The sequence below is a fragment of the Sparus aurata genome, chromosome 21, assembly GCF_900880675.1.
Source record: "Sparus aurata chromosome 21, fSpaAur1.1, whole genome shotgun sequence".
NCBI lineage: Eukaryota > Metazoa > Chordata > Actinopteri > Spariformes > Sparidae > Sparus > Sparus aurata.
Window position 1 is genome coordinate 18,868,379 of NC_044207.1, and position 26,281 is coordinate 18,894,659.

General features: G+C 41.0%; 1 protein-coding gene across 4 annotated transcripts in view; it reads left to right on the forward strand.

Annotated features, from left to right (window-relative positions):
* The first annotated feature begins 2,247 nt into the window (after positions 1-2,247).
* Positions 2,248-26,281, forward strand: part of adcyap1r1a (adenylate cyclase activating polypeptide 1a (pituitary) receptor type I) — a 33,801-nt gene continuing 9,767 nt past the window's right edge. The window contains exons 1-12 of one of the 4 annotated variants that reach the window (XM_030402059.1): positions 2,248-2,789; positions 7,759-7,960; positions 12,134-12,230; positions 18,666-18,776; positions 18,885-18,985; positions 19,068-19,165; positions 19,950-20,082; positions 22,521-22,674; positions 23,196-23,256; positions 23,804-23,873; positions 23,969-24,060; positions 25,291-25,374. In XM_030402059.1, the coding sequence (XP_030257919.1) occupies positions 7,919-7,960; positions 12,134-12,230; positions 18,666-18,776; positions 18,885-18,985; positions 19,068-19,165; positions 19,950-20,082; positions 22,521-22,674; positions 23,196-23,256; positions 23,804-23,873; positions 23,969-24,060; positions 25,291-25,374 (1,043 nt within the window). In that variant the 5' untranslated portion in view covers positions 2,248-2,789; positions 7,759-7,918. The remainder of the gene's footprint in view (positions 2,790-7,758; positions 7,961-12,133; positions 12,231-18,665; positions 18,777-18,884; positions 18,986-19,067; positions 19,166-19,949; positions 20,083-22,520; positions 22,675-23,195; positions 23,257-23,803; positions 23,874-23,968; positions 24,061-25,290; positions 25,375-26,281) is intronic. The other 3 variants (XM_030402060.1, XM_030402061.1, XM_030402062.1) reach the window with 3 other exon arrangements.

The window sequence follows — 26,281 nt, forward strand, 5'->3', positions numbered from 1 at the left end:
ATACGACTGTCTTTGTGTGACTGGATAAAGTTTATAGAGAATTGGAAAGCCGAAACACGTCTTAGACCGTCGTCTTACCTTCTGTTTTTACGCTTTAACAAAAGCCAACAGACTGCTGCAGAGTTTGTTTGTTTTTTATTTCTCTCAATGGGAGCATTTTCACAGATGTCCTTGAGGCAGGTCCAGTAACAGTGTTAAAATGTTCCGGGAATGGCAGGAAACATGCGTCACTACCCTTCATCCAATCAGGCATTTTCACAGAGGTTTTTTTTTTTTTGTCCTCAACATTTTATATGTTTTGATTGGGCGAGCGTCTTCAAGGCAGTTATTGTAGCCTTTCTTGTTTTCTGTTTTTGGTCTCTGAGAGTATCTACATCATGGCGGGGTCTAATACTTTTTATGCATCCTCGATTTATGGCCAGCCCATCAAAAGGCCCCAGCTGGGTGATCAATCACACCAACAGTAGCCCGGATCCAGGGGCTGGTTTAGAGACTTGAAGGGGGGCAGAACAGGGCACAGTAGTGAAGAAGGTGGGTACATCTGGGAAATGACTGAATCATTTTTAAGACTCGCATTTAAAGCAAAGCTGTACATCATCAGTTGATACACTGAGTATTCAGGGTACTAAATTAGTACCAAATATACAAATTTAGATATCCTCATTTGAAATAGCATCAGCACACAGCTGGTATTTGCATTAACATACAGCCTACAGTGATGAACAGATGATCAGACAAAGGGCCCCTGGACACAGGACGCTGGAGCAAGACCTTCAGACTGAGAGAGACACAAAACAACTACAGAGCAGGCGCCTTGTTCGCCTGTATTAGGGGGACATTATTCATCCATTTGCGGTCGTTGTACATTTCTTTGTTGTTGCTTTTGTGTCTTTGTGTTTTGTCTGTTAGTATTCATTTTCCTGTCTGTCGGTGTTTGTTTTTCTGTCTCTTTGAAGTCGAATTGCATCTCTGTGTTGTTGTTTTTGCATCTTTGTGGTTGTTTCTCGTCTCTGTGTAGTTGTTTTACTCTTTGTAGTTATTTTGTATCTCCTGGTAGTTGTTCTGAAATTTTTGTAGCTTGCATCGGTCTCTCTGCTGTCATCGAGCAACTCTTTGTAGCCATTTTGCATCGCCGTAGAGTGTTTTTTCTCTCTTCATAATTTTCTTTCTTACTTTGTCTTACTTACTGTCCTTTTTTGTGTCTCTTAGTAGTCATTTTGCATCCCCATAATAGTTTTTTTTTCTCTTTATGTTATTTTGTGTCTTTTTAGTCAACTCGTTGTAATTGTACCTGTCTCTTAGCAGCTGTTTGGTTTGGTTTTTCTCTCTGTGGAGTTATTTTTCTGTCTTTTTAGTTGTTTTGCATCACATGTAGTTGTTTTTTTCTCATTTTATTTATTTTGCATGTCTTTTTTGTTGTTTTACTTTTTGTAGATTTTTGTAGGTCCTTATTTTTGTCTTTGTTGTTGAATTGCATCCCATTGTGGTTGGTTTTTGTTACTTTGTTATATTTTTTTTCTCTTTGGAATCATTTTCAGTCTCATGTAGTTGTTTTTGTATCTTTGTAGTTGTTTTGACTCTTTGTAATTATATTGCATCTCTTTGTTATTGTTTTGTCTCTTTGTAGTTATATTGAATCTCTTTGTTATTGTTTTGTCTCTTTGTAGTTATATTGAATCTCTTTGTTATTGTTTTGTCTCTTTGTAGTTGTTTTTGTCACTTTGTAGTTATACTGAATCTCTTTGCTTTTTTTTGTCTCTTTGTAGTTGTTTTGGTCTCTTTGTAGTTATATTGCATCTCTTTGTTATTGTTTTTGTCTCTTTGTAGTTGTTGTTGTCTCTTTGTAGTTATATTGCATCTCTTTTGTTCCTCTTCAGTAATTCACCGCCTGCCTGGATCACAACAATCCTGTAGAGACTTAATAATGCAGCTCTTAGTATTCAGACTGAGAATGTTTATCTGCAGATGAGATGTTGTAATGGACTTAAGTCGAGGCTTGTGTTTTGAGCCCACTGATGCCCGGAGGCGATTCCTCGGACGCTGTCCGCGGTGCTGAAAGTTAAAGGAATCGCCAGCGGCCACATGGAGGCCACAGCAAATCAACTTCGTGGGAATACACGGCCTAAAATGTCACGGGTGCGGCTTGACTCATCAGCAGTTTTTTTGGTTTTGTGTGGAGCACATGCGGGAGTTCAGACTTTAAACTTCTGACTAAACATGAGTCACACACATCACGGGGCCCAACTCGGCGCCTCACAAATTGCGCCCAGCAGGGAAGAGGACCTTGTGCCTCCGGGAGCGTCTCAGGGGCGCAGGCGCAACATGTCAACGACTTTTATGAGACAGAGCTGGTTTCAGGGAAGTCCCACGCAATGCAACGCGTTTTTATCTCGCTAGTTTAACATGCCAGCGTTGAGCCCTCTTCCTCCAGCTGCATTTTGCGGACTAAACTGTTGTCTCACTTCGTTGCCTCTGTCTGACGAGGTGCGAATCCCAAAGGAACTGACACCCTCCTCCCTCCACCTCCTCCTCCTCCTCCAACCACCACCTCGTCGTGGTGCCGCAGCAGCAGCAGCCAGCACGGTGAGTGCGTTCTGCAGCAGCAGCAGCAACAACAGCAGCAGCAGAAGCGGAGGCACCTGTCGTTTTCCAGGACGAGCTGAGAACCATTTTTAGGGAGTAAAAACAAGGCATCCTACGAGACCATTCGCAGCAGAAACACCGCGGGGGGTCAGCGAATACCGATGGCTTCGCGTGTAGACATTTGCGCCTCGCAGAATTACGCATCGGTAAGTTCCTTCGACTTGTTTTTTCCACGCTGCGCGCTTCCACTCACATATCCGGCTTCTGCTGCGGCTGATCAATTAAGGAGGCTTTGACTGAACCCGAGGCTGTGCGTTACAAACAAATAAAAATAAAAAAAAATCCGATTTCTCTCTGGAATGATAGGAGACGAGCTGAGGATGAATTTACGAGTGAGAGGTTTTTAAGTAAATGTAATGCGTTTTCCCCGCCGATGGTTTTTCCATGTGCAAGGCGAAGGTCACCCACATGCGCTGATGAATTAAACGTTTTACGAATGCGGGGGATAGAGGGAGAAAAAAAAGAGGCTGGGCGACATGAGCATATTGATCCTGCACCACCGAGATGGGGGGGGGGACACTTTCCACTGATTGATTGTCACTGTCATCTCCTCAAAACCGCCCTGACATTCCCCCGAGCTGTGATTTAAAGAATAAGAAGCGGTGGATACCGAGTGTGTGTGTGTGTGTGTTTGTCTCCGTCGTGTCGCCCTGTGTGTGATTGCTGCCACAGGAGCCTTTAACTGAGCAAAGCTGCCACGAAACTAATGATTTAAGACAGACATGCGGTCCCTGGTTCCGGGCATTAACAGGCTTGTATCTGGGATACATGACAAAAAAAAAAAAACGTTCTCCTGTCTTACTGGGATCGTCTCAAACTGGAGATGAATAATTAATGCAGCACGATGTTCAGAGGGAGCTCAACACACTGGAGGACGAGGCTGATGTGTTGAGACAGATCTTTACAGATTCTCTTTTACAATGGAGATGAATCATTTACGAGGGTGCGTAGCTGTTTTTCTGCCTTTTTTCCCCCCCTCCATCTGTAAACACACACACACACTTTGGAGTGACAACCTGGTGAGACCCTGAGCTATTTCCAGTCAATGTGGGTCCCAATCTTCCCATCAACACCTGCTTGCTGGGTTGTTTCCTGCCAGTTTTGGGTCAAGTGTCTCTTTAATGCCATAGGAACCCCCCCTCTCATGCACACCGCTCCATCCTGCTCTGTAATGTGTCTCGCTTTACTAGGATGCTTTTATAAAACAGCAGGACAGTCAGTGTGCATTCTGTAAAGCCCTCTACTTTCACTAGCTACCTGAACACCATTTGATTTTCAACCCTTGAAGCTCCAGAGATTTCTAGGTGACTCACATGTATCCAGTGCTCTTGCTTTCTCGCCTTCAGGGTGCATTGATGTTCATTCCTTCTGTTGTTCCCTGCACCAGTGCTTCCTCAACACCAAAAGCCATATGGATTTATTCTAAATACCAAGCACCCGGGTTTTTTTTTTTCTTTTCTTTTTTTTTTTTTTTTACTTCATTTGAAGCCTCCAGCAACATGGCTGCTGTGACAGCAGACATAGCATCAATTAGCTCTTGTTTCTCTACATCTCTTCTCAGTTGTGATAGCCCCCCCCCCCCCCATCCTGACAGTTTGGTTTCAGCCCCACTTGACACATGTGATCCCTCGTCTATATCTCCGGGTTCTTCCTCCGAGCACGGTCTGTCCTATTACTTGATAAAGCATCCGAGAGATGCTTCGGAGGTAATTGGATTCGGTATGAGAGGGAAGGGACACAGAGTGGAATTTGTGTCTGTGTGTGTGCATGAATTACCTGAGAGAGTGTGTATGTGTGTATTGTGTGTGTTTGTATTATATGTCTCTGCCGGTGCTGGCCAGTGTGCATTGTGTTTGCAGTGAATCATTGTGTTTTCAGGAAGCTGTGTGGATGACTAAGACATGGAGGGAGGGGGTGTTTTTAAAGTCTGAGGCGCATGAATTTTATTTATGTGATCCTTCCAAATTTCTTGCCGTTGGTACTCAGCTTGTCCTTCATAAATCCACACGTTTTGCCTTGTTTTTCCTGCTTTAACTTCAGGCAATGACGTATCGCTCGCGGTCGTATACAAACCCAGTGAAAAGCAACAAAAGGTGCCTCTGAGATTCAATCGAGGGCTTTTTTTTATGAGCCTGTGTATCACTTCATATCTCATCCCAACAGAATCTTAGTCACTAGAGGTGTGTGTGTTAGTTTATGTGTGTGAGTAGGTTGAAAGCTACATTTTTATATATGAATACTTAATAACACTGTCATTGTAATAAACATTGAATCGAAAACAATGCCATAAAAAAGAGGTTTGTGTGGCTGCAGCTAACAATTATCTCTATCATTTCATCTTCTTGATTAGTCAGTTGTCTGTCATGTTAGAAAATGTCAGAAAACAGTAAAAAAAAAAAGCTGGGAAGCAATTTCCAAAATCCCGAGGTGGTATCATCAAATAGTGTATTTTGTTCTGCTTACACCACCTAACGTCAAGATGCTGACTTTATTATCGCCTAAGACGATGAAGAACAGCAAATTATCACAGTTACTTCTACGATTGTTCGAGGAGCAAAGTAGTAGCTTATTATTTTTCTGTCAGTCAGTTTCAACAGTTGAACATTTGTAAAAACCATTAATTTAAGAAATTATTAAAAACATGATCATCAAGATGCCTGAAACCAGGATGGGACCTCGATAGCTTCATGTATTTATTCGTCTCAATGAACTCATCATGCACACATACTGCATGTTTTAAAGGGGCACTGCGTGGTTTCAGAGAAGAATTTCAAACTCAGACTTTCAATATTTACAATATTAATGCGTTAATAATACAAACTCAGATTTTCTTTTTTACATAACTGAATAAACAAGCTGTTCTCAGAGGAAGACAAGTTCCTCAGAACACTGTTTGAAGCTAGAAAGGTGTCAGGGTCCGCCACATGTAAACAACGTAAAACAGTATGAAATTGTGTTGTCCATTTAGACCAGTTTGTTTACTCAGTTTATTCAGTCATGGAAAAAAAGAGAGTTTGTTTGTTTGGTTTATTTAGGCATAATGTCAATGAAGATCTTTCTCTTCTGATTGGAAATTCCTCCCCAAAACTACGTAGTGCACCTTTAAGACAGGGCAACGAGGAAGATATAAACGAAACATGAAGGAGCAGAAAAACACGAGGAGGGCAAAGGAGAAAATAAGATAAAAGATAGAATGAAACGGAAAAAAAGAAGAGAAGCGCTTTTAATTTATTATAGGTCAGACATGATTTATATAGTTGCATAAATAAATTAGCTGTAAAGTGCTTGTAAAATGATGAAAGTATAAAAGTTGTCTAAAAATGTAATTTAGTGTGACTGTGTAATCATTTGTAAAATACCATCAGTCTTTTTGGGAACATTTCTCACTGAAGCTACTTTAGAAAGCCTGACAATGCCAGCTGTATTTAATTACATAGTTCTTCTGGTCTGCATTAGTGCAGCACTCTTCTCTTGTTTGTTAGTCGTTCACTACTGAGTTCTGAGTCCTTCTTAAAGCAAAGGGGAGACAGCAACTCAGTTCAAGTGTTTACAATGACAAAAAATATAAAGTTACAGGTAGTTACCAAATCAACTAATTGTCTTGTTCCACAGACTAATACATTAACTCTACCTGAAAGCTACTGAAAGTAAATGTAGAAGAGCTTTTTCTACGAGTCACTGGTTCTAGAAATAGAAGTCTCATTAATTTTCCTCATAGACAACATTGCATGACTCACAACTGGAGCAGTTCTGCAGCTTGGATCGGCATGAAACCCTCCTGATTGAATCAGCCGTACAAAAGATGATCAACTCAGAAAATCTGGTTCTTTCAGGAAGAGCTAATGATGCAGGCCTGTGCACATAGAAACTTTTAAGCTAAACGTTTGCCATAACTCCCATAGTTCATTTCAGCTCGCAAATCCAACCACAGAGCTTACTGATTCACATGTAAGAGTTGCCCTGCATGTATATGATGGCAAATGTTTGCGACAATGTTCCAATCCCAGAAAAATCCTCAATTTTTCTCGAGGTGATGGTGATGGTGAGATATAAACTTCCAGGACAGGTTCCTTGGAGAGAGTCAAAGAGTGAGGAAGTCTAAACATGAGTTAAATAAATATAAAACATTACCTGGTCATGAAGATGCTAGCCTGAGCCATGTCAGATAGATTTTCTTCAGCAGTGGTGGTTGTTCAATGGTCCAGATCAGAGCTGTTTATTCCTCCTGAAGGTCAATATTTCCAATATTTCTTTCTCTGACTCACTTCATCTCCATAGTAACAGCTGCAGAGGCTCATGGGTGCTGAAATATTGTTTCTTGGAAACAAAGTTGAAAACATAAAGATCGTGACATTATCGATCAAGTGTTTCTATTTTAAAGGTCCAGTCTGTAGGATTTGGGAGCAGAAATTGAATATAATAGAGATATAAATGTTTTCATTAAAGGTGCACTCTGTAGTTTTGCGGAATACATTTTAACCAGAAGAGAAAGATCTTTATTCACTGATTTGACTAAATAAACAAACTTGTCATTTTCATTACTGAGTAAACTGAAAAAACAAATTGACTTCTTCTCCAAAATCTACATAGTGCCCCTTTAATGTATAGTCGACTGAAACTAAGAACTGTTGTGTCCAGTTGTCTAGAGCGAACAAAACCAACACTGATTTCGGACGGGGCCTTTCATCTTCCTTGTGTTTTTATAGAGGCCACCGTAGATGAGGGTGAGACGAGGGGCATTCAGTTGGTTGCAGTTTACAACCTCAATGCTAGATGCTGGTATATCCTACACACTGCACCTTTAATCAACACAGATGATATTTTTTTTCGAACAGGGAAAACTTAAAACACTTTCAGAACCAGCAGCTCCTCCAACTCCGCAATCAGTGTAAATGCTACAGTTAACAACAGTTATTCAATACTCGAGAACATAGCGTAATATCAAGTAAAGATTTAAAATTAAAAACAAACATGTACTGCTTCTTTTATTGTGGCTCCTACTTATAGAGCAAAATAATAAAAGCGATTCAGTGACCTGAATCAGAAACGATGCCCTTGTGATGTTGTTATTTTTTTCTCTGACTGAATCTTTTTCCTCTGTGTGTTGTATTTCAGACCCCTTGATGGTGGAGTGTGTTGCCGCTGAGGGGAGCAATTTCAGTGCATCCCTGTGAACACACACGCACACACACACACACACACACACACACACACACACCCAGACACACACACACACATATATCGTGGAGCCTTTTGGATACAAGCACAGGAGACAATGAAAGGCTACCTGCTGACTGCAATCTTCCTGTTGCCCTTGGTGAGTATTTGTGTGCATGCATATGTGATGTGCTCTCGTGCACTCTCGTGTGTGTGTGTGTGTGTGTGTGTGTGTGTGTGTGTGTGTGTGTGCACGTGTGTGTGTTCAGGAGCATGCAGGAATGCGTAACCATATCCATGTAAGAGGGAGTGAGTATCCATCCCCTTGTCCAGCTTCAGATTTGGTTTCCTTTTCATGCACACTCTCCGGAGGGTGTGTTTGTGTCAGGCGCTGGAAGCGTGTTAATCACCATATGCCGCATCAGCACATCAGCATACATTACAGGTCCTGGATCAGCCCAGTGTAAAGACGACTGGCTGCCTGTTAGAACAATAACAGATGGCCCGGCTGACCGGAGCGCTGCCGATCCATCTGCTGTGACTCACTTATATTTGCAGGTCTCATTGAAATAAAAAGCAGAATGAGAGAGTTGTGCAAGATGTGTGGGAGGGATTTTATTCCACTGATGCAGCACAGCAGCATTTCGCTCACTGAGGCTACACGGACACAGAAAGTGTTTTCGGTCTAACATTACATGACCGATCGAAGATTTTGATGAAATGACTTTATCTTTTTATATTTGCCGCCAAGAATAGTAACAGTAGATGTTTGTTCACGCTGCCCAGTCACATATATGAAGTGTTCCTACAGCATCTAACGCAGGCTCAAGCTGACCTTCAGCGGCTGATGTGGCAGATACGCCTGCTGTGATGCACTTATTGTGTGTCAAACGGGTCTGTACAGTTGGCCAGTGGTCTGCGTCGTCAAATTGGAGTTTTATTATCTGTGATTCGCCGTCCTGCGGGAGCTACTCAGTTATCTGGCCCTCGAAAATAGCCTTGGGGGGGGAAATGTGGTTCTGCAGCTTCAAAATGGACGGCTTATCTGGACAGACATCTGTCCGAGGGGAGAGGAGAGGAGAGGAGAGGAGAGGAGAGGAGAGAAGAGGAAGCACGTTTTTATTGATCCGTCCTATGTAATGTTGTCATGGTGTCTGTTTTAGATTAGGGCTTTTTTAAAAACCTCGGCAGTCCTCAGTTAACCTCGATCGGTTCTGCACCAGCTCTTGGCAAATCCGTTGCGTAAAGTCCCTCCTCTTTTATTATTTCTAATCAAACAAGTGATTTGCTAAAGGTTGCATGATTAATACCGCGAGGAACAATTGGACATTTTTGGAAAGAGGCTTATTCATTTTCTAGTGGAGATTAAATGATTGCACTCTCATCTCGCCCAGCTCTGTCCAGAGGTGACAGAAGCTGCTTATCAGCACCTCGAACTCTCACTAATTAAAAAGCTATGTTCTGACGAAAAAAAAAAAGAGTGAAAATAAGAATGAGGGGTTCAAGTTGGATTATATTCTGGTTGGGAGCAGTAACTTTCTGGAGTCTCTCAAGGAACCTATAGAACAGTATATAAGACACACAACGTCATCGAATTTAGCACTGGTTGCCAGCTCCGTGGGAGCTGCACTGATAAGCGGACTGAAAACCCCACAGATCTTTGTCGTATGACCTTTGATGAAGAAGTGCCTCCACGGAACAAAAGAACACACTTCAGAGAACAGGTTAATGACTGATTTTTGTAAATGGGCTTTACAGGGCTCAAGTAGAGGCAAATTAAAACGCTCACCGTGGCAAATAGAAAAAGCGGCGAGTGAAGTGTCCATTGAAAATGTTACAAAATCCTCTTCCACTTATTGCGATGCTGCTTTGCAGTGAACGACAGGGCTAATACTATCTAATGTAAGGGGAATGTCACATAATTCAAGTTCAGTGTTTACCATTGTGCTATAAACTAATGCTTAGCTGCAAAACAACAAAGATTCAAATGACGTTAACAGAAAATTGGGGGAAAAAACAACAAACTTAATAAAAATATTGTAATTATGAACGAACCAGTCTCTGCTGTGATCAAATCAACATGTGGCTAATACCTGGTCACCATATCAAAACAAATAACCTGTATATTACATTCCTCAGAATAGTTGAATTGGGGTTTTACAGCAGTTCAGTCAATTCGATAGCTTTAATCTGTTACTGTCCTCAAACAGGGGCTCCAGTGCATTTTGAATAAAGCACATGAATGACACATTGAAACCTGTCATCTCTCTCATCTCTGTCTGCACTGATGCCACACAGATATTAGTCATCTGCATCCAATTATTTTTCATTTCTGGGAAGTCTGTCTTCTCCTGGCGGGATACCTGCAGCTTAGCAACATGGATGCTCAAAGGCTGCAGAGAACTATTTCTTTCAGTCACTGCCAGTGTCAGTTTTCACATCAACCGCCACTGACAACATAAAAAGCAAAGTCCTCTAATATCTTTTTCTGTTTTGTTTTGGCTTTGACTTAGCCGTCATGGTGAGGCAGCAGCCGTTTCTGTCCAGTTGTCTGGAAATCGCACCAGATATGAGATAGGAGACAATTCTAATGATGTCTCACATAATTCACGCAGTGTTTTTTAAAATTATGCTCACATGCGGGGCAATAAAAAAAAGAAGGGAGAAGTGACTTCTAGGACATTTTCGAAGTCGTCGGATGCCGTGTCTTATCTAGGCGGCGAGGCCTGAAGTGAATTCATATTGGATGGCAGAGATGGAGTGATGAGTCAGCTGTGGCTCAGAGGGCTGGGACATATTACACCTATCATTTCACAGCGAAGGAATGGGGGAGTGCGAGAAAGCAAAGGGGGCAAAACAGAGATTGGCCTTAAGAGAGCGAGTTATAGAGACTTATAGAGCCACAGTAACTCTGCTACCCCTGGGTAGATCGCTCACCTGACTACATCTAAACTACTCGTCTGTGTTTTCCTCTTGGCTGCTCACAGTCACAAGCTGTGTTTTTTCAAATTTTCCTATGCAACTGAAGAAGATTGGACTTGTTTTAGAACGCAATAAAAGCTAATGGAGGTGTTGAGATCCCAGTTTGATTTGATTTGATTTGAGATGATAATGGAAACGCATGTGAATAGCATTTCCATTTATCGCATTTGCTTGACAAATTCATGGAAACACAGCTCATGACAGAGAAGACAGAAGGACGTTGTCTGACAGTGAAATAGAATTTTTAGCATATTTAGCTTCAGCATTTTAATACAATTCTAAGTTTTGCAACGCCCTCATCCACCGCCTTGTTTAAACCAGGCCATGCACAACAAGAAAGATTAAATTAAAGATAAAGATAAAAAAGCACACCTTCAACCCATGATATTGCTCTTTTAGCCATTATAACCTGTGAGCTTAGAAAAGTCAGGAGCCATTACATAAAATATTAAAGCAAGGAAGAGTGGATTTTGAGTATAAACACAGGTACCTCAGATGCTTTGATAAGTTGACAGGTAAAAACAGCACATACAGTACAATAATGAATCCTCTTGGATACTTATACACACGCTATTTTTGAATATCAAATCAACTTAAATCAACAACATCTTTCTTGTGATTTGCTCTTATGTAATGCAGCACAAATTAGGGTGTAGCCCAGATTAAACATCAAATCAAACTTTTTGGAGGAAGAGATTGCCGCGATGGTGGAGGAGGCTGAAGCCAGGGAGGAAACCTAAATTCACCACAGGCTTGGAGGCATACATGTCTCGACTGAAATACCGCTTCATAACTGGCAGGAAAATCACACAAGTAACGTCTTGACTTTACTTAGAGATAAGATCATTTCTGTGTCAAAGAAGAGCTTCGATGTATAACTACATCTACATGGTCAAAACTGAGCGTGAGTCCGTTTATAAATGAGGCCCATGCTTGTCGGAGAGTCCCTGGGCAAGACACCTAATCCTGGGCTTGCCGTCGGGGATGCACAAGCCAGTGCATTACTAATTGGCGGTCCCTGGCCCGGATGTGTAGGGAGGGCATCCCGCACACAGAGTTTATGCCAAATAAAATATGCAAATCACAGAAGAGATGATCCGTAGTGGGGACCCCATAATGAGGAATCAAAAGCAGCCAAAAGAAGAAGGAGGAGGGAATATAGAAACTTTTGATGTCACGTAACCAGCTTTATTTTAACTTTGGCAGATATTACTGTGTTTATGTTGTGGCCCTCTGGCAAGAGCTAGAAGCTGAACAAAAAAAAATGCTTTTCACAGCCTCTAACACACCTCTTAATGGTCCATTCAATATTCTTTGTGACATTTTATGTGTTCCTGCTTGTTTTCTCCAGGTGGCTTCAGAGTCCGAGCACTGTATAATCAAGCGTGAGCACGAGAAATGCATGGAGAGGATCATGTCGCACAATCCGAGCGATGACCTTGAGTTAGGTAAGTGAGGATGTGTGAGTGCAGCTGTGCAAATGTGTGTGAGTGTGTGTTTTCCCCACATACTTCTGTGTGTGTAATTTGGCTCGAAGCCCCCTGGTTTTCATGCCTCTGCTGTGACCGGATTGTTTACGTCTTCGGTTGCTTGGAAAACAGAGAACCGCTGATGAAAGTCGTGCATCTCCCCCCAAAAATCTAACTTTCAGGGAACAAATAAAAAACAGACTTGTTTTTTTCACGCTCGCCGGTCTGGCATTTTTCAGTTTATCCAATCAGTTTTCCAAAAAGGTCAGAGAGGGGACAAGCAAGGATGAAAGATGAGCGCCGTTAAACACCGTGTTCATATCATAATTACGTCACCCTGAGAGGCCGCTCGCTACGCAACGACCATCCGGTGATATATACAGTTCACAAACCAAATGTCTGCCTGTAATGTCACGCTGAGCCGCTCTCACATTTCTCCCCGCGTCTCTCCTCCAACAAAACAGGAAGCTTAGTATGCGATTCCTGGAAGCAATTATTTTCTTGGCTATGGACCGTGAGTTTTCATTAGCAACTGCTGCAGGCCTCCCACTGCTCCAAAGTTGCCCAACAGACTGCATCTCCCAGACTGCACTGTGACTCACGGCCTCGCTGACAGCCACCAGCGCCCTCGGAAAACAAAAAAAAACAGGAAAGATTTAGAGTGTAAGATAACAAGTTTAGTGAAGAGAGGAGCTGTAAGTTCAGCTCGTTTTTCATCCATGGATCTTAAAGGTCGGGCCTGCAGTAGTCCTGTGTGCCACACGGCAAACTGCAAGGGACCTTTCAGTGTGTTTTACCTGTTTTGTGTTTTTAAAACTTTTTTTGTATGTCTCAGGCACCGAGAAGTTTCCTTTATGAATAACATCATTTGTTTTTTTAGTTTGTAGTCCAAATCAGTCATTCTGTCTCTCTTTTTAGTTTGTTTTTGTTTTGAGCAGTCGCACGTGTTGGCCTCTTCGACATTTCAGCTGACCCTTGTTTCCCCCTGTCCCTTTTTAAAAGAGCCGTTCTTCTGTATTTCTGCTGACAGCGAGTTGTTGTTGAGGAAATGAAAACGCATGCTTGCAGAAATCTGACTTGAAAAAAGGGGGACAAAGAAAAATGAGAACAGGGAAACAATAAATAAGAAGACAGAGATAAGTGTCGGTCAGTTGTAGCCCTGTTGGATTGTTTTTTTCTTTTTTTTACCGTTTTATCAAGATCTATTTCTGGAAGCGTATTTCATGATTTATTTGCTATATCATTTTTAATTGAGGCACTCTGGCCTCAGATTAGTCTGCAGGCTGTGTGAAATTGCTACATAATGATTTGCTGTCTGGTGTTGTAATCAGCATCAAGCTGAATTGAACCAGTGCAAAATGAACAAGTGAAACCTCCTGCATGGTGTGATTCACTCAGAAATCAATCATTTTCAATCAACGATTTCTCTAGAGCTGAACTAGACTGGATTTGATTGATATCAGAGACATTTTTGTTGGCTTTTGGCACCCAAAAGTGACCGTCAGTCATAAGCGGTGTGTTCAATTTAGAAGCGCATCCATTGTACGTTTATCTGCGGCGATTGTGATAATCAATTAATTGTAATCGGAATCAGAGTCTGTTTTTTTGGCAAAGTATGTGCACACACGAGGAATCTGACAGCAGTTTTTCATCGCTGTGAATGCACTTACACTGGAATGAAAATACAGCTGAGAACAAGGACAACAAAGCTGAACAAATGAAGATAAAGAGGAGTAAAATGCATAAAGGATGTTCCCGACAGCAATGTAGACAAGCGTGTCAAAAGAAATGAATTCACAGTTACATAAAACAGGGAACAACAGCAAACGTCACATTGGAGAAGATGGAGAATTCATTGCAGTTGTGCTTGAAAGATAACATACAATCGTGTCAATTTTCATCTAATTTTATAACATACGTTCAATCCAATGGGTGTAAAGTTTTTTCTGTCATGTTGAGTCAATGCGAATAAATGAAACAGCTAGTTGTGGGATTTATTATAGGAGACAGAAATGCATTTCTTTTATGTAAAACACTTGAATAACAAACACTTTATGTCTATGTAGTAGTTCCCCTTCACTTCATTCACTATAACTCAATAAACGTAATAGGTGTGTAGAAGTGTGCAATATTTTTTTTTAATCAGACTAAGTTATTTGATTCATACACAACTATAGGGCATTATGCATTAAATGTTGTTATCAGGATGTGAGACCTAATATAGATACTATATATATATATTGTGATAGGGCAGTGTTGTCCTTTCCTGGTTTAAAAGAAGATTCAAAATATTGATGTATATATTTCATATGTTATAAAACGAGGATATTAGTTTGAGGCCACGCAGGCCAGCACTGCATTGACTCGTGATAGAAAGACTTTGTGTTACATGTGACACTTTACATTGAATATAGAATGAGATGGAAAATTGACATGTGATTAAAATATGTAAAAAATAATTTGCAGATGAACAGTTACTTAACTGTTCATCTGCAAATTATTTTTTTGAGTGCACAGTATATGTATGTGCAGGGGATTTTAAGCGAAACCACAAAAGAATACTCATACATTTCTCCACGGTGAGAATTTGCTGCTTTTCTCTGGTTTTATAGAATTATGTTTCATAACTGTGGGTTTGTTTGGACAAAGCAGGACATTTGATCGCGTCTTCCCTTTTTGCAACCTCTATTTTCTGACATCTAATCAACCAAACAATTCATGAATTAATTGCAAAAACAATCAGCTGAGAGAGTGACGAAAAAAGTTGCAGCCCCACTGAAACTTTTGCCATTTTTCTCATAAAAGCAATGGATCACATTAAGGTGCAGGTCTTTTACATGAGCTTCGTGACATGTTTCACCTTTCATTCTATAAAGTGGATTAACAAATAATGAATGAATGCTGTTTTGCAGCCTGGTTGTTTATGAGATATCAGCTCTGATTGATATTCTGCTATAGCTGCACCTGATGACTCAGAATACAAATATCACCCAGTCGTTCGATAAGATCAGCTGTTGTGAGAAAAAATGAGTGTCCGTATGTTTTTTGTATGTATGAGGTGTGTGTGCAGCCCAGTGAAGATTCAGTGCACTGTGGGATCTTGTGTGAGATAACCAGTGATGCAGACAGAGTGCTTTATTAAGCCGGTTACCTCTGTAGCTCAATGCGGCTCATTTGGCTCAGATTTGCCCTTTAAAAGGTAATTGGCTCCGTGTCCGGCTCACCAGACAGAACCAAAACAGATTAGGGAGCCGAGCAGAATGGGGAAAGGTCTGCTCACACACACATACATGTCCGGAAACACATGAGCACACCCGATGCGGCCGCACTCGAAAATGCATGCAAAGTGTGCACACATGCGTTCAGATTTGTACCGGTCTCTGTTGCACTATCAAACCACCCAAGCAGAAATAACGTGGTAAAACTTAAAGAGGAGACAGAGGGCGGGGAGGTGCCGGAGATAAAGGACAATGAAGCGGAAAGAAGGAGAGACTCGAGAAATGAAAACTGCGGGAGCTGAAAAGATGGGATGTGAGATTTATAGTGAGCATATTTTTTTAGCAATGATTGATGTAGAGGAATCGAAGGAGGTTAAAACAAAACAAAAACAGGAGGATCAGTGGAGCTTGGATGAGGGACAAAACACAAAATCTTCTCACCTGTAGCACTATTTATCCATCTAGACTGTTTTGGTGTGAGTTGTTGAGTTTAGGCGGTATCACCCACTAAGATGTCAGCCTCCTCTTGAATATAGACGACACATAGTTTGTTGTAAAGTGCCCCAAAAAATGGTTAATATCTCCAAACCTCGGCGACTTTTATCAGTTTTACAGAGGTGTTGATTCAACCACTGGTCGGGTTCTCTTGGGTTAAAACCAATAACGGAACATAATCTTTATTTATTTTTAGTTGAAGTTGAGCTTATTTACAAAGAATTATCACCTGAATCCACAGCAAAGCTTTATGGAGTACTGTAGCTGAGATTTATTGTGCTGTTTTTAATTTTCAGTCTGTGAATGTACACTTTTGTTTCACTCTTGCCTCTCTCATAGTGTTGTTGTGGACCATAGCAGGAAGCTGTCAACGTCACTTTTCCCCATCCCCTATTCTTGTCCCCCTCACTTTTATAGCATTAGGTTGATATTTATTGTAGAACCTCTTTGCACGGTCTCCTCTTACTGTCTAGCAGCCAAAAATTCAGAGGAGAGAGAGGATGTGAGTTGATATGAAAAATGATGCACTCATCTGAGTCAACAGCACTTATTGCTATGATAGCGCTCTGAACTATGAGCTTAATTCAGCAGCAAGTGGTACTGTTAGTCCTCTGCAGGCTTTTTACCCCAGCTTTTGACTCTCAGGCAACACCAAAGGCTGCCCTGCCTTGATTGGTGAAGGTTGTTGGGGCTGTAGGCAACCGAAGATGATAATGTTGCTCTGTAGAAGCTGGATTTGTGAAAAAGTTAACCATGTTAGCGTAAAAAGGCAATACTATTGACAGTGTTGTCTTCAATCAATGTCCGGACACGTTATCCAGATAACAAGAAATGCATCTTAAAGGAGAACTTCGGTCGATTTAAACATGCAGCTTCATTGCTCAAGCTACCCTTGACTTGCGAGTACCGAAGACGCGAACAAATTTGGTCCAGCCATTACAGAGCTCCGTGAACGGAGATGTAGCATTGAACGCTAACAGCATGGGGTCAGAACTTTACACTGTGTTTTAAGCGTCTTAACATGCTCCACATCTCACACCAAAAGTTATGCAACATCAGCAGACACCTTAGCACACAGCACTGTAGCGTGTATGACTCAAAATGAATAAAAAAAGTAGTTAAAATAGTGTGTTTGTGCAAGCAGCTACTTACCTGTTTGTTGACATCTGTGTGTTCCGGTAGCTAGACCAAACTAGCATATCCATCGAGTGTGCACTTAACAGGCTTAACAGGCTATTGTAAGGCTCATGGCTCATGACAGGCTGTAACATGGACATGTACATTATGAACATAAACACGAAAATGCTGGAATACGTTTCCGTCTCCGCCAGTGAGGGAGTAAGTGCACGCTCGACGGATTGACTAGTTTGGTCTAGCTACCGGAACACACGGATGTCAACAAACAGGTAAGTAGCTGCTTGCACAAACACACTGTTTTAACTACTTTTTTATTCAGTTTGAGTCATACTTGCTACAGTGCTGTGTGCTAAGGTGTCTGTTGATGTTGCATAGCTTTTGGTGTGAGATGTGGAGCATGTTAAGACGCTTAAAACACAGTGTGAAGTTCTGACCCCATGCTGTTAGCGTTCAATGCTACATCTCCGTTCACGGAGCTCTGTAATGGCTGGACCAAATTTGTTCGTGTCTTCGGTACTGGCAAGTCGAGGGTAGCTTGAGCAATGAAGCTGCATGTTGTAATCAACCGAAGTTCTCCTTTAATGCAAGGAGCAAATGCAACGTGAACTGCATGAGAACGTGTGTAAAAGGAAGTTGGTTCAAAATAAGTAAAGTATAGGTTGTTGTCAAATTCAGAGACTGAGCAAGGAAGAAAGGTGAAAGAAACCCGGCTCCAGTTTATGATTTAACATCTATTCTGTGCAACGAAAGTGGCAAACGTTGCGTGAAATGTTAAAGCGATGAAAGATGAATCATGTGCGGCAAGAAATAACCGTGTGTGGGACTCGTCTGGGCAGCTGATTCTGCTGTTAACAGAGCATATATTTTATCTCGTCACCGAGTCGCCTACACGCCAGTTCTGCAACGAACCAAAGGCAACGTGACACAATATTTTCATACCAAGAAAGGAATAACTCAGAAGTATTACATATGCACATTTTACAAGAGGGGACAAAAAAATTGGATATTTTTTTCCAGACATGGTTCCACAAAGTTTCCCCTCACTCGAAAACCCACAAACTCTTTAAATGGAATCTGGGTCTTATTTGCAGCTGCCTGGTATTCCTCAGGGAGGACAGAGATCCGATCTCAGATCCGATCCGATTATCTGATGAGGATAACGAGAACGCACTTAAAAACACCAGGTGTAAACGCAAAGGCAACATCAGATCCTATTTTATCCAGATTGACACATGACATATTCAGATAAAGATCCCTTTTTAGGCTACAGCAGCTAAAATAAAGCGTTAAAATGTGCTGACTGAGACAGCTCAGGAGAGGTAATTAGGTCTGAAAGCTGCTTCCAAGTTAGCGACAGATTTGTCCATATGGGTGTTAGATAAAATGTTCGATCTCATTGAGAATTAAACTTCATAACCTCCCATTCAATTACCTTAACTTGCTATAATTCAGTTCAATCGAAATCAATCAGCATCAGTATTGTTTCATCCCCTTAATCACAGCAGAGATGATGATAGGAGCCTCACACTGACTGCATTGTGTTTTCTGCTTATCTGCTCCTCAGCATGTCCATGGATGTGGGATAACCTGACCTGCTGGCAGGCGGCCAGGGAGGGTGAAGTTGTTGTGGTCAACTGTCCAGACCTCTTCCATGAGTTCATGGACCCTGACGAGGGTAATTATTAGCTGTGTCTCACTTGATTTCTACTCACAGTGTCCCAAACGCTAATTTCGTTCAGTCCACTTCAGCCAAAGTCAGCGCAGACATGTTTGTGACTTTCAGAGATGGAGAAGGTCAGTCGTAACTGCACCAAGGACGGCTGGTCCGAACCGTTCCCTCACTACGTGGACGTTTGCTTCTTCTATGACAACACCACGGATCCCGTACGACCTCTTTCACCTCATCTACATGTCCTATTACATTTAGCACAGACACACATGACTAACCCTCTGTCCCGAACATTAGGAGGAGTACTACGCCTCAGTCAAGGCCCTGTACACTGTCGGCTACAGCACGTCGCTGGTGTCTCTGACTACAGCCATGGTCATCCTCTGCAGATTCAGGTGAGCGTCACAGTGTGGCCTCAGAACTAGTACATCATATGTAAATGTGTTTCATTTATGCCTGTTCTCCACATTTCCTACTGTTAGAGCCTGTGGAAAACAGTAGGAGGGACAGAAGTCATGACATTTTTTTCTACATCATGATAAAAAAAGATAATTAATTGTCAGTAGTCAACTGAAAAACAAAAATATTTTTTGACAGTTTTTGATAATCAATTAAAGAAGACCTTTTATGTTTTATTTCCCCTTTTTGTTCTGTGTGTAAAAGGTCTTGAAAGTTACAAAAGTCAAGGTCAGCACCAACAGAAGCTTGTCTCTCCCACAGAAAACACTGCTCCTGAAACGTCTCGTCAGTCGTCCCACCTTCAATTCTGTGACTTTGTAACATCACACTATGTCACCGTGTCACGCATTTGCATCATTTATGCCCGAAGGCTGGTTCGGCTCCTAATAATTGATTTAGTGCAGCTGCTCTGTCGTTCTTAGCAGTGCTGGGAATTCGGGAAGGGGGGGCCTTAAAGAGACAGGAGCTAAAACAGAGCATTTCAAACAGAGGGAGGATACAGTGCAGCAATGGACAGTATGAGAAAACGGATGTGTTTTTTGAGCATTAAAGCAGATTAACCTATTCTAGTAGTCACCTAAATAAAATTGTGAGTCTGAGTTCAGCTTCATTCATTACATGTTCATTACATGTTTATGCACTGCTAAATTTGCTTTGTTGGACTCTGAGGAGTGAAGACAGGATAACATGTGATGTATTTTCTCTCTCTCTTCTCTCCAGGAAGCTCCACTGCACCAGGAACTTCATTCACATGAACCTGTTTGTGTCCTTCATCCTGAGGGCCATCTCCGTCTTCATCAAGGACGGTGTGCTGTACGCTCAGGAGGACAGCGACCACTGCTTCGTTCACACAGTCAGTAACAACAACCACTTTATAAGCCCTATTCACACAAGGCTGACAACCTTTTGCTGTGCCAAATCCTCTCCAAACCTGTCATGACTTGTTTTAATCGTCAATATAGTTGATCTCACAGCACAGCCGATCACCACCAAATATCTTACTGTACAGTTGTCTTAACAGAAAATAAATGTACAATGAAAATACAACCCCGAATCACTGAGATGTCGTTTGGCACCAGACTAATATTATAACTCGACTTCTGTGTTTGGTGAAATAAGGAAGGTAATCTTTACTTGATGACCTCTGCAATTACTAGAAGTTACTTAAGGACCTGAGATACTTAAAATACACATTATCTGTGGTAGATACATTTTTTTCATCTGAAGTTTTCATCAACAGGAAAGGAAACAACCATGACTGCTAATTTGGTTATAAATAATGGAAAAATGAACAAGTTACATTCAAGTCACAGGGCTAATGTTTTCATTATTTAAAATTTGATGCAGATAATTCCAAAATGAGGCCTTTTTTATTATAATTGGTCCCTATTGTGCCAAAAATAAGCAGTATGAGAAGTCTGCTGAAGAGTGTTGGCGGTAGTTTTCAAGATTATTGGTTTAATGGTTTCCAGATATCTCTATTAAAGGATTTCATCCGAGCGCAGCCACTCATTTTCTAAAAAGGAAAGCACGCATGTCAAAATAAGATCAAGCCTGTTCCGTATGAGATATAAAGACGGACGGCTTGAAACACTTCTCCTCCAGTCCTTTCCGTTTGAAATGCACCTTTGTACGAAATTCAATCACATGCAAATTTTACAAAAAGCAAACACGCTATTAGATGACTAATACGTCCCTGATTACAAATGCAGAACAAGCTCTTAGCCTTTGTCTGCTAACAACACATTGCTCGTTCTTGTTAAGCAGCCATGATAAATAAACCTAATTAGGTACGCTAATGGCTTCAGCAAGGCAAGTGGAAATCTTCTACTAGAGCCTCATTAACATATCAATGGGTACTCTGCCCTTTTTGTCAAACCCGCTGCTGTACCGTTGTTGCTATAGCAATCACAGGTCACCATCATGGCGTCGTGGCACCGGGAATCAGATCAGTGCTGTGTTTTGGTTGACCCCACTCAGAATATGGACTCTTTAATTAACACCATCTCATTAGATTACAGTCCACCTGACATGTAGGTGGCTCTCTGCTGTGAAAACATACAGTAGCTGCTAAATGCTACATTTTTAGGCTAATTGCTGTGTTTGCTGCCCCATCAACCCGGAGATAACGATGTCTGTTTGCACTGTGACTTACAGGAGTGACAAGCCGCTTGTTGTCTTGAGCTCGTCAAAGAAAAAGACTGAGCGTTAAACATGGATTTTACATTTTAAAGCTGCAACAGAATCCTTGTACTGCGGATAAAACAACCACCTAAATGTCAAAAACATATTTAAATGTACAAGAATTTAAACAAATGACTTATAACTTTCACATTTTCGGCCCTTGTTTTTGGTTGTGTTACAGATAGGGCTGAAGCGGTATACTGTTTTCAACGTATAGTGTGGTAAGAAGGTTAAAGATGATCATACCATGTACCAACTTGTATCTCTGTGAGAACCTAATACGAGAAATTGTTGAACCAAAAAAACCTTTGTTTTTCATAATTATAGTACATTTAACCTTAATTCCATTAAAATGTGATACTTTCTGAGATGGTTGCAACCCTGGTCGCAGAATTTGCACTTACTCCCTGGGTTGGATAGTAATTGGAATTGTGTAATCAGATTACTAAAATCAGCCCAATTTAGATTTTAAAAAAATCTTAACAACTTTTTATGCAGTAACATTTATTACATCGTTAAAATATGTAAATTTTTTATATTGAATTAAAAATAAAACATGATGACCAATATCCTGATTAGTCATGAGTGCTCCACTTTGTGGCAGAACTGGCATGCTTAATATTTGATTTTGTTTTGATCATTTATGGATGACAGGAGTTTTTACTCCTTTTAATTTCAATAGAAAAACTAAGATGAACAGTTTGAGTAAGTGATCTACGGCACAGTACCTCCATGTGACAAATGATTAAAAAAAAAAGCTTCCACAAAAGAAGCAGCATCACACACACAGTACATCTGGAGTTAGCGCCAGTACTGTTTTTCGCATGGCGATATGATCTGACAGACTGGAAATGTGATTGAAAAAAATTATATTTGTGGAACTTTTTCATAGCTATGCTAGCTATGCTCATTTTTTTTTCTATAACATGAAATATTTTTAGATCCGATTAGATTACATATGTAATGGATTGCGTTACTAATTAAAAGAATATACACATACGTTGTGCTCAGGAAATAACTGCATCTTAAAGTAATCTGATCAAATCCTGCCCCTCTGCCTTTGCTCTACTAATGCGCCTCTTCCTGTGTTTTTTTCCCCCCGTGCAGGTGGCGTGTAAAGCAGTAATGGTTTTCTTCCATTACTGTGTCATGTCCAACTATTTCTGGCTGTTCATCGAAGGTCTGTATCTCTTCACTCTGCTGGTGGAGACTTTCTTTCCGGAGAGACGCTACTTCTACTGGTACACCATCGTAGGATGGGGTGAGTATCCACTCAGGAGCAGTTATCAATAATGTTGGAAAGCAGTTCTTCTTCACTTCTGCTTCTGTTCAGACTGTAAATTCAACAATTCATGACCCCATTTCATCTCTGAAAAGACAAATTTATTTAGTGTTTTAAATCTTAAGAAGAATAGAGATTGTAGAATGAGATACACCAGATATTTTATCTTATCAACTTTACGGTATGTCTTCATCCTGGAAGTCACGTTAAAACAGTTTTGTTTTTATAGTTGCAACAGCCTTTTAAATTTAAGCCAGAGTTCATCATAAGGCCCAGCAGCACTGTATAGAGACAAACACTTCTGTTAATTATGATAACAGCTTGTAGTAGTCGTCATTTATCTGATCTATTTACAGATAAATACAGAATAAACCAGTTTACAATCACACAAATATGACTCCTAATTCTATAATCCTAATTCCACGTTTGACATGATGACTGTTATTATGACAATAGTTGCGTATTTTTCAACGATTCATTAACGATCGCTGTTGTTGCAGGAACTCCAACCATCTGTGTCACAGTCTGGGCAGTGCTGAGGCTCCACTTCCATGACACTGGGTATAACTCCTCTTCCGACTTCAGATTTTACATTCAGAAAAAGGAGAAATGCATGTCGAGTGTTTGCCGTGTTCACAGTGTATAAAGCACATGAGAACATTTCACTGAAAGGTCTATTTAGTCTATATTTAGGAAGACAGCTGAGACCTTGACAGTGTTGTTGAAATCATTTAATGCATTCAGCTGTAAAAAATGATAATGTGAGTAAGCAGGTAGGCTACAGATGTTTCCTCCATTGTCTCTTGTGCACAATACATAATGTGAGTCAACACAACAACACTTGAAATAATTAGAACGATCATTCTGCGTAGGTCAAATTATAGATTTTATTCTCTTTTGTAAAGTTTGCGTCCATTTTAAATCCCACACTTTGCTCTGACCCTCTTTCCCCGTCCTCCGATACTCTGCAAATGGCCACTTGATTGACATATTTTATGCCACAGTGTATTACCAAGTGTGGAGAGAAAGTGAAGGAGAGCATGCTAAATGATTATTGAAATGCACTGTCCTACTCCTCCTCCTCCTCCTCCTCCTCCTCCTCCATCAGATGCTGGGATACAAATGAGAACACTGCCCTCTGGTGGGTGATCAAGGGACCAGTCGTGGCTTCTATCATGGTACGGCGGATTCTGATGTGTCTGTTCAGTTTTTTCTCATGTTTTATTGAATGAGCCTTCCAGATTCATGTCGTTGCATTTTTGTTTCTCCTTAGATCAATTTCGTCCTCTTCATTGGAATAATCGTCATCCTGGTCCAGAAGCTGCAGTCCCCTGATATCGGAGGGAACGAATCAAGCATTTACCTGTAAGTTACGGTCATCCAGTGCACTGGTTCCAGTGATGTACATCTTCAGAGCGACACCGTGTGTGTGAGAAAATGTTGTACATAAAAATGATTTAAGTGAATTGACAGGATTGTAACATCTTTTGTGTACTGTGCGCATAAACATGTTATATAATATTCTGTATTTCTCTCAGTGACAACAAATCCCACGAGAATTTCAACACCAAATAATGAATTGATGCGACCAACAAACCCTGATTTAGCTAATTCCTCTGTGACACGTAACTCCATTGTTGTCTTAAATGCCTTGACACACCGGGGATATGATGAATTAACAACATAAAAAATGTGAACTAGGTAGAGAGAGGTTGCATTCACCAGGCTCATCTCAGTAGACTGACTCCGGGCTGCAGTCTGGTCCTGTCGTGACATCACGAGTGGTTGATGCCTTCATTTGCAATGCAAAAGCTCAAAAAAGGCCCCGCAATATCTTAACTTTGGTGTGAAAATACTTAGGACAAGAGCAACAATAAAAAAAAAGCACCTCAAGTGTATAGAGGGCCTTAAAGGAACACTTCACCCAAAAAGGAAAATTCAGTCATTACCTACTCAACGCCATGCCGTATGGAGTTTTCGCAAACATGGTTCAGGAGTTTGTGACCTGATTTTAAACATTTACAATAAGAAATAAAGGGTTTATGAGTGAGACAGGGTTAAAGTATTGAAAGAAGGACTAACACATGGGATTCTCATGGGATTTGTTGAAAAATACAGAATAGCACTAGCTTTTTCAGACACTACATGACACCCTTTTTGGCCAAGTCTGGCCTGTGTAACCATTACTGTTTTAAATGTAGATCAGTTGGTATTGTCCCTTTATAACACACTATCTGATGTGTCATCCTTGATACTAAATGCAGATATTCATAAATCTACTCATTTGCAGTACCTGTTGGCAGGAAGCTTGAGCCTCATTATGGAGTTGTACTGTAGCCAGACATCACTCCTGCTCCGCTCCCACAGGACGCCGTCTTCTGAGGCCCAGCAGATAATCTTATTTCATCTGTTGCTTAGACCTGTGCGTGCGTGACCAAGTGTGAAGATGTGTGTGTGTGTGTGTGTGTGTGTGTGTGTCTGTGTGTGTGTCTGTGTGCGTGCATGCGTGTGTATGTGTTGTGTGCAAGACTGTGCGTTTGTGTCCCTAAAGACACTGTCTTTGTTGTATTGTTGTGTTGTCTTTGTGCTGTGTAGCAGCTGTGCTCAGAAATGCTTCAGTGAGCCCACACAGGCTGTTCAGCATTCGTGCAGGATGTCAGAGTTATCCACCATCACACTGTAAGTGTGTCTGCGTGTGTGCGTCTGTCTTGTGTTGACCGCATGTGTGTGTATGTCGTGTGTGTCTTACACCGGGGGTTCTCAGAGTTTTTTTAATGGTCTGAACTCCCAAAACTATATTCACTCTCTCTGTGTCTCACACATGTTTGTACTTCTATACTTGTGAACACTTAAGCCAACAGAGACTTGATATTAGGGGAAGATGCTGAGAACGGTATTAGGGACTTCCAAAATTCTGATATCAATATATTGGCTGATATGTGGTTATCTAAGACCTAGTGAGATGGAGGCAGGATATTTTAACATTGAACTTTATTGTATAAAATGGCATCAGATCACTGAAACAGAAAACTTTACTGAGGATTTAACAATTATAAATTACCCTTAAACATTTTTTGCTGCATGATGTTTTGAAAAAATAAAGATTATACTGGCATATATCACACAACATATATGTTGATACCGACATACCTTTGACAGGCAGTGATGGCAAAAGTACACATATTCTTTAGTCAAATAAATACCTGTGTAAAAACAGACTCTGGTCAAAATACAAGTACTGGTTTAACTTCTTTGCTCAAGTGAGAGTAGTAAAGCAGAGGCTGAATTGTACTCAGAGGATCAGCATGCTGACCAGCATCCTGGTATAACAACATAGCAGCTTCACCTTTTGGCAAAATGATGAGCAGGGGTCCCCAACACGACACACACACGAACCATGGAGTGAAAATCCAACAGCGCCGCACCACCCTGCGCTGCACCACCCTGCGCAGCACCGGATTTGGTGTGAATGCACCCTGAACCCTTAGCTTTCTTTCCTCGTTCTCATAACAATAGACACACAAGACAAACAAACATACACAAACTCATAATGTATCACTTTTCACCAAATTTGAGCTGCTAAAAG